Source organism: Larus michahellis, chromosome 6 (assembly GCF_964199755.1).
Source record: "Larus michahellis chromosome 6, bLarMic1.1, whole genome shotgun sequence".
Lineage (NCBI taxonomy): Eukaryota > Metazoa > Chordata > Aves > Charadriiformes > Laridae > Larus > Larus michahellis.
In genome coordinates this window covers 72,821,503-72,834,934 of record NC_133901.1, presented here as the reverse complement: position 1 = coordinate 72,834,934, position 13,432 = coordinate 72,821,503, and the positions used below count along the sequence as shown (strand labels likewise).

Below are 13,432 nucleotides of genomic sequence, written 5' to 3'. Positions count from 1 at the left end.
AATATGTGGTTTACATCAATTGTTTCTCTTCCTGACAGTTGCTACTCTGTGGTGTAGTGCAGAGGAACCGTTTGAGTCCATCAGTGTCATAGGCAGTTATGGTTTCATCTGTTCTTGCAGAGAATCGTAGAATCATCGAATTGTTAGGGTTGGAAGGAGCCTTAAAGATCACCCAGTTCCAACCCCCTGCCCTGGCCAGGGACACCTCCCACTAGATCAGGTTGCTCAGAGCCCCGTCCAGCCTGGCCTTAAAAACTTCCAGGGATGGGGCTTACACCACCTCTCTGGGCAACCTGTTCCAGTGTCTCACCACCCTCATGGTGAAGAACTTCTTCCTAACGCCCAGTCTGAATCGACCCATCTCTAGTTTTAATCCATTCCCTCTAGTCCTACCATTACCCGGCATCCTAAAAAGTCCCTCCCCAGCTTTCTTGGAGGCCCCCTTAAGATACTGGTAGGCCACTGTAAGGTCTCCTCGGAGCCTTCTTTTCTCCAGACGGAACAACCCCAACTCTCTCAGTCTGTCCTCATAGGAGAGGTGCTCCAGCCCTCTGATCATCCTCGTGGCCCTTCTCTGGACACGTTCCAGCACGTCCATATCTCTCTTATAAAAGGGGCTGCAGAATTGGACACAGTACTCCAGGTGGGGTCTCACAAGGGTGGAGTAGAGGGGGAGAGCCGTGGTATCTGCAGAGGGATCTCACCGCACCCCTTCATCTCCAGCAGTGTCTGCTGAGCAGTGGACGGGCATCTGGTACCTCCACTGAATTGCACCACTCCCAGATCCAAGTTTGGGATATTTCAATCTCTAGGGAGAAAACTTCCATTTCTAAGTTTCCAGAGGACAGTTTAGTGGCCCAGAGAGTACTCCGGGTGTGAGAAAAGGCATAAGAACCTGGTCCCTGGGACCAGAGGGAAGGGGCATAGTCCTCATGCTGACAGTTGTGCCATGTTCTGAGGTGAGAACATCTTGTCTGTCCCACGGCTCGTGGTGGAACATGAAGCATGCCCGTAGGGTGCTTCAATCACAATTTACAATTTTTTGTGATAGGTTGAAACTAGATGTGCAACACAAATTCAACACATTCTGAATTTACTTCAACCACTCTGCACCCGTAGGTTGGCTCCTTGCTTCTGCGGGACCCATGGTTGATGTGACATCACCAAGCCCCTGTCAGGAGCAGCCAGACCATCATTTTTAATGGCAGAAAAATTTTCAGCAGTGTTACCAAACCTTACCTCCCTTATGAAATAATGAAAAACCCTAATATCATCATCTTGTGCCCTTAGTCATTCTTAAATTACAATTTTCTAAAGGGAAACATGAACATAACAATATCTGCATTTCCAGTTCATGCTCTGTGACTGAAACAAAATACCATGCGTCCCCTGTGGATAATTGAAACCGTTATTACACCAAAGAGGAACAGGTGACATGTTACATGGGGAAAAGGACATTAATTTTAAATGAAATGTCAAATTATATTAGTCATGGAAAAGCGAAGATGTGTCACGAGGGACCCCAGAGTTTCTAACCTGGGGTGATGGCACGTGAGCCCTGATGATACCTGGTGATTAATGAGCACCATCAGGGTCTGCGTGCGTGGCCAGAGGAGCAGCGAGCACAGCAGCGTTCTGGCAGAGGCAAAACACACGTTTCCAAACCTGCTGGTTATAATCTCTGTCAAATAACGGCTTCGACAGTCCCGCGTGCATGTGGTAGCATCGCACGCCCCAAAGAAGATGCTGGTTTCCAGTCGACCATCATTTGCAACTAGTTCCCCAGGCAGTTCAAATCCTGCAGTGAGCTACTTGCCGATGAAAGAAATCACAGCAAGGGGCATTTCGGAGCAGGCGTCTACTCCTGGGCACGATTGGACCATAATTTGAATATTTATAAAAGGATAACAATAACCCATTTGTATTAATCAGCTACATCTGTCCTCCTCACCTAAATCCCAAGATTTTTTTGCCTTCCTTCTGGGCCGACCGTGGTATTTCTGGGAGCATGGAGCCTTGGTGTGAGACGTTCCCATGGAAGTCCCTCTTGGTGTGTCCTGCCGAAGAGGCTCAGGGCTGGTGGGTCGGTGTTTTGGGAGGTTCCCGTACCTCCAAGGTACGAAGTAAGAAGTAGTAATTACACCTAATCATTGCGGAACAGAGGATTAGAGCATCTGTTTTGTGAGGCTCTCTTGTGATCCAAAACATTGGTGTATTAAAAAACCAGAAAGGTATTAAAGAATTTGTCACGTCCTTGTCACTGAATTCAGGATGCCAAAGCTTGCGTGGGGTGTAAGTGTGACTGAACTCCACGGCTGGGTTTGTTCAACCAATTTTGTGCTGCTGTTCATCGGGAGAACATTTAACTCCATGGAACATAATTACTGTGATGCTGGGGCTCGGTCACACACTCACACTGCACTGCTCCCGGTGCCCCACGGCTCCCGCGACGGTTTCTCACGGAGGTTATGTATTTTTCATGATGTGTTTGGGCAAGATCAATGGTGATGTCCTACCAGTGGTACACACAGTGTGGTGGATTATCTTATTACAGTACTCTGCAGTGATGGAGCATTTTTCATATTTGCAGTCTTTTACCCAGACTGGACTTTTTTTTGAACCAGTTTTGTTCCCTGGTTTTAATAACAGTTAAGTCTCAGAGATTCTAATGATAAGATTTGTCCCTTCCAGGTATTTATGTTTCAGAGAGACAAACATTTTTCTATTACATGTGTGTGTGTGAGGAAGTCAGAGTGCGTGTATAAGGTTACTTAGTTTTCATTACGATTCAGAAAGTGTGGGCTTGAGATTGATATTCTGTTTGTTTATTTACATATAGATTTGAAGTACAACTTGAGGTTTTGGAGCATCTGTTAAGGGTGGTGCGATACTTATTTTCGTATTATTTTAGCTGATTTAAAATGAACGTCAGGACAAAAAGTTGAACTGCTGTCAGGCATATTTTAACTGACCAAGTCAAGAACCTGTGATTTGCACGGCAGCACTTAGTCACATTTTTCAAATTTGAAACAGAGCCCACAAAAATCGAGTTAAACCTTTGCGGCAGACTTCTGCGGTGGCTGGGTGTGCCCGTCCAGGGCAGAGTGGCATGGGAGCTGTCGGGGATGCCACAGGGATGCCGTGGGGATGCCACAGGGATGCCGTGGGGATGCCACGGGGATGCCACGGGGAATGCCATGGGGATGCCACTTGCTGCTCTCAGCCACAGCTTTTGAACATGAAATGCGTTTTCCTGTGGCTTCTTTTGCTTTGAGCACCACGGGGTTCCTCCTCACCTGGTTCTTTTCCCCGTCCATGATAGAATATTTCACCTGCTGCTCTTTGGGCGTGTTTAGACCATTTCTATGGCATTTTATTGGCGAGGAGAGAGTTACTGTACCCGAGGTGAGTGGCGTGGGCTGGCAGGGCCTGGGGCAGGCACTCAGTCTCACCCACGCGCTGGAACGGAGATGCAATAATCCAACTGCGGGTGAATTTCTTGTTCGTGGGCGTATCTGCCATTACCTAAGCCTAGTTTATCACTTGGAATAGGTGTGTAGTCTGGACTGGAGATGACCGGGTCTTCTTCTTCAACCCTACAATGCAGCTGTCCGTCTGGGAGAAGCCGGTGGACCTGAAGCACCGCGGCGACATAAACCGGATCATCGAGGATCCTCCCCACAAGCGCAAGCTGGAAGCTGCTGCAAGTAACTACAGCCCTGTGATTATTTGCCTCTATTTAAACTCAAATGTCGAATGAAATTTGGTCGCTAAATACATTCAAGTCAAAGTTTGATAACTGTAATTAGAATGGTTTTCCTTTTGAGGTTTCATATGAAGTGTTGTGTTAAAATTGATGTTTATTGCAAAACCTGTATTTTCACTGACGTGCTGAGCTGGGGGATAGAACGTTCTCGTTATTGGCAGTGAAGAAACAGGTGGCTTCTTATACTGGATGAATCTTTGATGTATGAAACACATCTCGGAAGCCGCTGTCTTTATGTTTTATTGCACTTATTTCCAAGATGTACATTAGGAATGCGTTGCCAATGCATTATTCAGCTGTTAGACAAAAGCAGATACTCCATAGCTAATGATTATCCAGCCAAGTTGTAGAGGGGAGAAAAAAATCCCAGTAATAAACCCCTAATGAGCGCTAAAAGGTTTGGTGGAAACGTGGGTGCTTCCATCTAAACGTGACTCTGCCAGTCCCCTTCTGAAAACCGCAGATCCCTCAGAGTGTGGCTGAAGAACAACCTGCTGATCTGCAGTAATCCATGTTCGGGGGCTCCAGATACAGCTGAGAAGACACCCCTTGGCTTGTCAGTCACCCGAGGTGTTCGCTGTGTGGTCCTCCCCAGACGGCCAGGTCGCGGAGGCATTTTTCCCAGCCCAGCTTTCCCATCCCACGCTCCTTGCCATGCCATCTTTTTTTCTGCTCTCCGTACCTTCATTCTTCAGTCCAGGTGTTGTCCGTGCTGGTGACCAATCCAGGAGCAGCCCAGCATGCCAGCCTGTGCTTGCCGGTGCTTGTCCCACCACATTTCTCTCCAAAGATTAGGGTTCACCAGTTTTTGTGGACTCCCTGTTACCGGGTGCCGCCCTGTGCCGTGTCAATGCTCCTTTCATTGCCTGACGCTCTACGTTCGTTCTCTCGCATGGGAGCGGTGTCAGTAAGACCTGCCGTTGCTGGGAGGACATCCAGGTGCACAGCAGGCGTTTGAAATGCTGCTTGTCTTGATGCGCTGCTTGCAATTCTTGAATGTTCTGCTTTACAGCAGGTTGAGTGGAGAGCCTCCTCCAGCCGATGGCTGTCCTTTAGTGGTGAAGTCTAGAAAAATGGAAGCAGGGGGGAATGAGACTTTTTTCATTCTTTCAAAGTGTAGTATTTTGTAACTAAAAGTAAGGTCGGACTGCTGGTCTCGTGAAGTGATGACCTGCCTTTTACGCTCCGGCCATCGGGGGCTGCGGTGCACGCACAGCTCCTGCTGAACTGCTGCAAACGAGGGGCTGAGAGCGTGCCTTTGTGGACTTGAAACACGATGTCTGCAGGTAGATAAAAGTGAGAGATAATCAGGATTTATGCTAGCAGAATTTTACTGAAAAAAAGCTACAAAGAATGGTTTTCTATTAATGTAGTCCTTGTCAACATATAATGTCATTACATTTTTCAGTATAAATTTCAATCGTCAGATGCTCGTGTACATATCATTTTTGTACATGGCTTGGATAACTTTAGCTGTATATCTAATCATTCCAAAGCGTTTCTGCTGAAGTTTGTTCTTCAGGAGAAAAATATACCATACGTTTTTTATTACAGAATATATTGAAAGATCAATTAATTACTGGGAAGGGAAACGATGGCCAAAGACAAAACTGAGGGTCATTGTTCATGGCCTATAATTCCTTAAGAAGAAGAGTCTAAAGTCATTGCTGATGTGTGCCACTTCAAAAATCTATTTTTTTCTGTGTGCTCCATCCTTTCCATCCTCTTTATTTATTTAATATCTATATGTACCACCAAGATTTGATTCATGCACCAGTTTCTTTATGACCACGGTTTTCATTGTTGCTAATAGTCTTAATCTTCCTTGATATAATTGGGACTTGTGGTTGCTCAGTATTTGAGACAGTCAGGTTATAATTAGTATATATTAGCTGCTGAGGTGAAAGGAATTATTTGTTACCATTTCTCTTAGGCTGTAATCTCAAGTAAATAAATAACACAAATGAGCTCTGTGTTTGCAACAATGGTTGCCAAATTTATTTAGTTTAGTTGCTGCTGCTGAGTTTTAATTAGAATTTTTAAATCAAAGGCACGAAAAATTTGGCAAGCATCGTTATTCATGGGGTGCTATAGGTTATCTGCACATCGCTCCACTGAAAGATCAAGTGCATTTATAATTTAGGCATAAATGAAAAATTACTCATTTATCAATTACTCCGCCTCCACAAAGTATTAGTTCTTAGGGAGATTTATGAAGGTGTCACGGCTCTTTTCTAATGGGTTCCCATCAGGCCGTCCCATGGAATCATTACTCCTCTGTCTCAGTGCAGTCACAGACTGACCGTAATATCCCTATTTCCCCCCAAAGATTCCTTGAAGTGTTTCTGTTTTATTGCAACGGAGAAAAACATTTTTATCTGTTCCTGTTCCTTCACCTGCTCAAGTGGGTTGTCTGGGTGTTTGGGCTGAGGACATTATTTTTTCAGCTAATTAAAAGAAAACTGACATTCTGCCTACAGAAGATGGCGTGCCGATTCATAGTTGGCATGGTCCCTATTCAAAACCAGTTGTGATTTGGTTTACTCTGTTCCCACAAATATTTTGGCCCCGTTCAGACAAAACCATGAAGCGCGGTCCCTAGGAACAGCCTGGGTCGGCTCCTGGTGCGACACGTGGGCACCAGGTCTCTTTACAAAACTGCAAATCAGATTTTTGCGTTGTGGCCGGTGGATTGACGCCGCTTTCACTCACCTGGTAAACGCTGGTCTTTCCTCTTGGCTCTGGAAAATGAACCAGAATTCGTGACATGGCTGGGATTAGCTGAATGATTTAATTAATCAGCACTAAGCTTGATAGACCGTCGGATTGGGGCTGTGCTCTGCTTCATGATTTCATGGAAAGATGATTGTCAAGTAATATTCTTCCTCAAAGCTTTAAATCAATTATTCGGTTTTGTGCTCGGCTGCTTCCCTTGCGAAGTCAGTCTGTGATCTTAGCAGAGGTCCAGCGGTGCCGTGTGGTGCAGGAGGTCCCCGAGGGAGAGGTGGACACCGTTTGTCATGTCTCACCGAGTTTTCCATTGCACTGAAATGTTAAGGGAGGATGCTGACTCTAATCCATTTCCCTGAGACACTCTGCCCAGAGCAGGCAGTCCCGCAGGCGAAGGGAGAGGGATTTGGTGTCCCCCCATTGCTCGCTGGAACCAAACTCTGCAATCAAGGTGTATTGCGTCAGAATTCTTTTAGCTGGAAGCTATATGGTCATTGAAGGTTATTTTTATAAATGCCACGCTCATGTATTTTTCACAGCAAAATTCAAAAATTGTAAATCCTTTTCAGAAATCTATGGAAGGTCTTGTCATAAGATGACTTCAAATTTGAGTTCACCTTCAAGTAGCTGCAGAACTTCCTATAGTGGTTTGCCATCCCCAGTGAGTTTGCTCGTGTCCCGTGGGGATGTGGAACAGAAAGGACTTGCCACCACGTGCTCCCTTTGCTAAAAGAACGTCCCGTTGGGGTCCGTCACGTCCGAGCGTGGCACAGCGTCGGTCCTTCGGCCGCTCGGGAGGGGCTGGCTGTGGCATGGGACAAATGCAGGAGGTGCCCCATGGGCATGGCTTTTCCTTGTCTTTGTCGTGGTGACATTCGGTAGGGATAGCATTGTGCTTGCCCACTCACCTTTAGCTTCAGCTCTCCTGGAGAACACCACCAGGTACGCTCTCATTTCGTGTTACTGCTTTCAGCATTCGTTACAGTTCAGATCACCGCGGCCTCCGCGGGTTGTTCAACTCCTCATTAATAGCTTTATGATATCTCTGTCGAATTGCGTTCCACCTTCTGAATTTATGGGTTGTTTTTCCTATTTCTTTATATTTTGAATTGGGTGTCCCAAAGAAGAAGTTACCAAGAAGAGGTAATAGTTCCAGTGAATTTATGTTTATTTAAAACATGATTAAATTCATTTACATATTCATAATGCTCGTATGTTGGCAGGAATGTTGAGGTCAAGCTCCTTATTTCGGAATGCCATTCATTGCTGCTTCTTATCATTTTAAGTTGTAGTTCGTAAAACGTCCATTTGTACTTGCCGTGTATTCCCTTCTGACGTGGTCCCTGCTCCCGCTCTGCCCACGCCGCAACGGTACAGCTGCTCTGGGATTTGTATTGGTCCTTTTGCAGTGTATGCCACGTTCATGCACTTAATATAAATAAAAGGTAACATTTGAAGAGAGCACACCAATAAACATGCAATTTCCCTAAAATAGGGAAACAAAATGAAGTAAGGAGAAGATTCTTAAATTGAAACTTGAAATAAATGGCCACATTTCTGTTAGCTTCAATGATACAAAGATTGGACCCATTTTCTAGTCTTGGAGTTTCATCTGATTTCAGTGAGATCAGATCTCCCCACATCAAATTATTCAAACCTTTTATGTCCATAACCTAAATTCAATTTTATATTTATTTTACATTTATTTTTACATAGTTTACTAAATAGCAAGAGGTGTCTTCGTTACCAGTCTAGTACAAAAGGGCTGAGGTTTGGTGTTTCGGATATTCCCAAGCTAACCACATACAGCTTGATTTTTATATTTCTCAACTAATTGGTGGGGAAGGGGAACTACTGAAGACTCCGCACACAAACCAAGCACTGGATGGACAGGACTTCTGGTGCTCTGTCCGTTTGAATTTTGATGAAAACTGTAGTGGAAAAAAAGAAAAAATTCCAGAAGTAAATATCTGTTCCGTATGCTTCACGTTCGTCATGAGTGACGATGCAGCCTCAGCATCCTTCAAGGGCAAGTGTCCAGGCCCCACCAGGAGCCTTGGAGTTACTCTACGACATCAGGAGCGAGGAGGTTGTTGGTATCTCCACAGCCTTGCCATACTGGTCATTGAATTTATGGAAAAGCAGCATTATTTTTCCCTATATAAGAATGAGAAGTGGGCTAAGGAGGGAGATTCTGGAATAAGTTAGCACAATTGAATCCTTCAGGCTGCCAGGACTGAAATAATTTTGCAGAAATGTCTTTGTAGTCGCATTTTTAAGGGAAGGGAGGAGGGAGTATCAGGTTGAAACAATAACGAGATTTAAAATAATCCTGTCATGAACGAACAATGAGTATTTTTTCAGAATGAAAATGGTCGGGTTTATCGCTATTACTTTCATTTGGGTAAAGGCAGTTCTGAAGATGTGATGAAATATGTGTTATTTTTAAAATGCTCTGTGGAAAGTGAAAAATAGCAAATACCTGAGCAGCGGCCAAAGACACGAAATGAAAGGTTAATTTGAGGAATTTGTATTCCCATTTATCTAGTTCAAATCTAATAACTATTTATTTCTTTTTAGCAGATAAATGTGTTAGTTCTTGTCCAGGGGATGAAAATGATGATCTTAGCATCAAAACTAAGAGAAATAAGTAAGTTCTAAAGTTTACTTATCTATATGTAATGTTGGGAAGGTAACGTCTGGTACAAATAAGTGCAAAGAGAAATACAATTCTTTTCTTGTGAGAGTCATTCTTAAGGTATCCGATCTTCATCAAACTCCATGATTCTTGATAATCTGTGTTTCCCATGACGTTATCCATTTTTGTCTGAGTAACTCTTTCTTACTTTGAAATGGTTAAAGGAAGACTGTAAGGATATGTAGTTATTTCGAAGACATTGGATAAAAGCTTTATCTTCATTGAAGTGAAGGAGACTTTTTTTCACTGGTGTTAGGGTTTCCAGGCTACCGGCTCCAAAATATCCGGAGGTATTTCTGTTACTCTGCTTTTATTTGACCTTTATTATCATGTGTATTTCAAATTCTCATGGAGTAAGAGGCAAAAAAACAATGTGCCAAATAAACAACTCCCTGAGCCTTTGCCAACAAGAAAATGAAGTAAACACTCCTGTTTTAAGAAGTACCTTAGAGACATTTCATTCCACTTAACCTTTGGCCAGTGACTGCGTACAGCGTTAGCTGTTCATGCGGCTGGCTGTAATGGTTTGGACCATTAAAAAAAATAATCTGTAAAATAAATCTGCATAGATAGTGTGTTATACTTGGGGCATTTTGACTGGTAACCACAACAAATTTCTGTATTTTTCAAGTGAATATATTGAAAAAAGTCGTACTCTGTCTTCTATTGCCATTCTTATCCATCTACATTGGATGGTTCTTTTGACCTCCTTAAGGGTTTCTGTGGATTTGTTTAACTATGAAGGGAAGAATCAGATACTCGGGGTATAATTGTGCATTTAATGTTTGGTATAAACATAAACTCCAAGACTATTGTGCATTTAACGTTTGGTACAAAAGGGTATATTTATACTTTCTATATAGTAAACGTACTTTTCCAATGTACACAATATTTAGTATATATAAACTAGTATAAAAGTTTATATTTAGTATAAAAGTATTTAAGAATATTTTAATGCCATCAGTGGGTCTAACGAAATGGGCCAGTATTATGATCTGTGTGTAGAAGCGGGTGTTTGCCACGTGCTATTAAGGTGATTCCCTTTAGTGATTGGTTGAGAAAATGTGAAACGTCTTTCCATTAATGTTCATAAATGGAATTCTGAAACTCCAAAAGCTTGTTCGTAAACTCAAGAGAAACGTGCTTATTGAAAGGTGAGTGTATCCAAGTAGGCTGGGGCGTACTGCGCAGCGTGGCGCGAGGTCAGGCAGTGCCTCTCCCGCTCTCTGCTCGAGGATAAGGAATATCGCCTCATCGTCATCGGAGTTCCGTGGCTTACTCCTGAGAGGCTAACTTGGGGGTTTTAATCTCTTATTTTCCTTACACTCAAAAGGATATTGTCAAAATTGTTAAAATCCAAATATGGACCATCTTCTTTATATATTTGCAGAATTTGTCTTTTATTATTTTTATTTACTTGCAGAAATACATTTTGATATAATTTTATTTCTCCCTAAAGCAAATAGGTAAATACAGGGCAATGTCAGCCTGTGGCAGAGTTGCTGCACGACTCTCCTGCCCTTATGCGTTGTAGCATCTTTCTTGTGGTATATATTTATCTGTCCATAGATACATATATATACATGGACAAGCATAAATCGTGCAGCTGAAGGTGCGACCATGTCAGAAGTCCCACAGCGTGGTGGCAGTGTCTGCTGCCATGTCCGCCCGTGTGGCAAAGGCGTCTGGCATGGAGAGGAGTGTTCCTGGGATGGGGACTTGTCCCTGGGGTCTTGAAGAGGTCACTGGAGGCATAGGCAACACAAACGACTCTGAGCTGTGACTTTATGCCTCCAAAGTTAAATAGCACATGATCATAAATGTATGTATCACCTGCTGTTGATGTCATCATAAGTCTTTATATTGGGCTACACGTATCTATGGTGTAAGAAATAACCCAACCTTTATCATACTGTAAATTCATGGCAAGATACTCATTGAGAGGATATTTAAAGCTCAGAGAACCTTATCTTAAGTTCTGTCTTTGCTTAACTGTTAAAATAAATCCTTAGCTTAGGAGGAAGCAATTCTTACTTGCTGTATTTGGACAATTAGTCCTATGAAAGTCAAGGGCAACATTCGCATAAGAAACAAATAAGATTTGGGTTGACAGTGCAGCATTTTGTCCGACTTTGTTGTGATGATCCCAGTTCCCCAGAAGTTTGACCTGTCACCAAAAAGCCCTAAAGTGTTTATTTTCCTGTCAGTAGAACATGCATCCCCAAACTACTACATGATTTCTACAGCTGTTTCGATTTTTAAATTCTTTTTTGTAACATATAAAGATTTCTTGACATTTTGCTTTGTACCCTGAAACAACGGCAGAAGATAGAGGTTCATGGATGGACCTTTAAAATACTGACCTTACACTAAAGAAATGCAGTCTAAGTGCTTGTATAAATGTATTAATATTGGAGTGTAGCTAACAGTTCATGACATAAAAAAGGAAAATATTGTAGGATTTTCACGTCAAACTAGAATTTAGTTATCCTCAAGACGAAAATCAGGTACAAACTCTTGCTATACTAAGAGTTGTTGCTAGTGCGGTTGTGACATCCCACTGGAGCCGGGACGGTCCCGTCCCCGCTGGGTACCCACTGCAGCGGGCAACAACCTCCCGGCGCCGCAGTGGAGACCGAGCCATGGTTGTTTGCACAGCGATTAAAATTGCTGCTGCCATCAGTGTTTGGAACTGATATTATTGTTTCTAAGTGCTGTGGGTCTCGTTTGCCTCCATCTGTGTGTCTCTGAATTACTCAGCCAAGAGCAGAACTGAGTTAAAAAATGTGGCCCGTAATTCCTCGTAAGAAAAGCAGCCGAGTTACTTGGCAGAAGGGGAATTCTCAAGATGTAGGGTCTATTAAAGTGCTGGTTAAGCTCTGAGTTTTGGATAAGAGGACATGCATCACCAGCTTTTCATCCTCCAACTTGCACGTACAAGGTCCAAATCTGTATTTCTGTTTCCTCTGCTTTGTTTTACTTGGGAGTGAACAAATTGCTGCTCACTCCAGCCTGAATCCAGATTTGTCCTTACAGGAAACTAAACAAATTTTAATTTTGGTGCTGGACGGACAGAACAACTGTTCATATTGCTGTCATATCCGCGTTAATAATTGCATGTGAAGGGAGTGAATGTTTTCCTACATTGAACAGGGAATGCTGTTGGGAGATACTTAAGTCAAGTCACTTAGTAAATCATATTGTTCCTTTGACATACAGTAAATCGTCTGCTATACAGAGAGCTTGGTGCTAGTGATAAGATCTTATTCTATAAAAGTTCCAGCACAATTCTTTGTAATTCAGCTAGAGGGTCACCACACGGAGGTTTGCAGTGGATCACCAGTTCGTGTCGGTAAGAACAGATCTGCCATTTCTCTTCTCCTGCTGTTTGGTGGCCGGGCTGGCAGAGGACCGGGCCCAAGGCCAGTGGAGAAGCCAGCAGGGCTCCCGGCTTTCACTGGGGACGTTTGCCCAACTGCTGTCCGGGGCTTCCAGCCAGAACCTGCATCTGCAGGTGTAGGAGCTTTGGGCTCCACAGCCTCCTGTTGCACGTTCATTTACGCTTCGTTGGGACATAATGGAACTGCTTAAAGATACTGAAGTCAAATTCTTCCTCTGATTGGACTCCGTACAAAAGAAAACAAATGTTAAGAGAAACTTAGGCCTTCTGGGTTTTCTTCACAGAATGACAGAAGGGCTGGGGGGTCTCTGTGCCACCGGCTCCCGCAGATCGCTCAGGGATGTATCTAGGGGGGTTGACCATCTCCAAGGATGGAGCCCCACAGCCTTCCCGGTCGCCTGCCCCACTGTCTGACCATCCTCACAGTAAAAAAGTTTTGCTTATGCTTAGATGGGTTTCCCTGTATTGCAGTTTGTGCCCATTGCCTCTTCCCCCTTCCCTGGGTACCAGTGATGCACAAACGCCTCACCGCCCTGTCCGTGTTGAGATTTGCAGGCTGCCGAGCTCGTGCTGGAAGGATGCCCGTGTCTGTCCTTCTGAGGAGGAAGTCACATAGTTTGTTATGCGGATTTTAGTATTATTTGCTAAAGAAAATTGTATTCTTTATTGGCACATTTTGGCAGGAGAAAGCAGTCTGTGTGATTTTCCGCATCATTTTCAATAGCGTAAGAAAGGCTGATGGAAAGAGGGGCTCTTTCGGTGCTCGGCTGGTGGAGGAGCGTGCTGTATTTCTCGCAGTTTCAGCTTGAAAAAGGCCTTTGTGTGTACTAGAAACTGA

The 13,432-nt window shown here is 43.7% G+C and overlaps 1 protein-coding gene across 3 annotated transcripts in view; it reads left to right on the top strand.

Annotated features, from left to right (window-relative positions):
• Window positions 1-13,432, top strand: part of TCERG1L (transcription elongation regulator 1 like) — an 89,424-nt gene that overhangs the window by 64,566 nt on the left and 11,426 nt on the right. Inside the window, exons 8-9 of one of the 3 annotated variants that reach the window (XM_074592180.1) lie at window positions 3,553-3,707; window positions 9,080-9,146. In XM_074592180.1, the coding sequence (XP_074448281.1) occupies window positions 3,553-3,707; window positions 9,080-9,146 (222 nt within the window). Of the gene's footprint in view, window positions 1-3,552; window positions 3,722-9,076; window positions 9,147-13,432 lie in introns of all 3 variants that reach the window. The other 2 variants (XM_074592179.1, XM_074592178.1) reach the window with 2 other exon arrangements.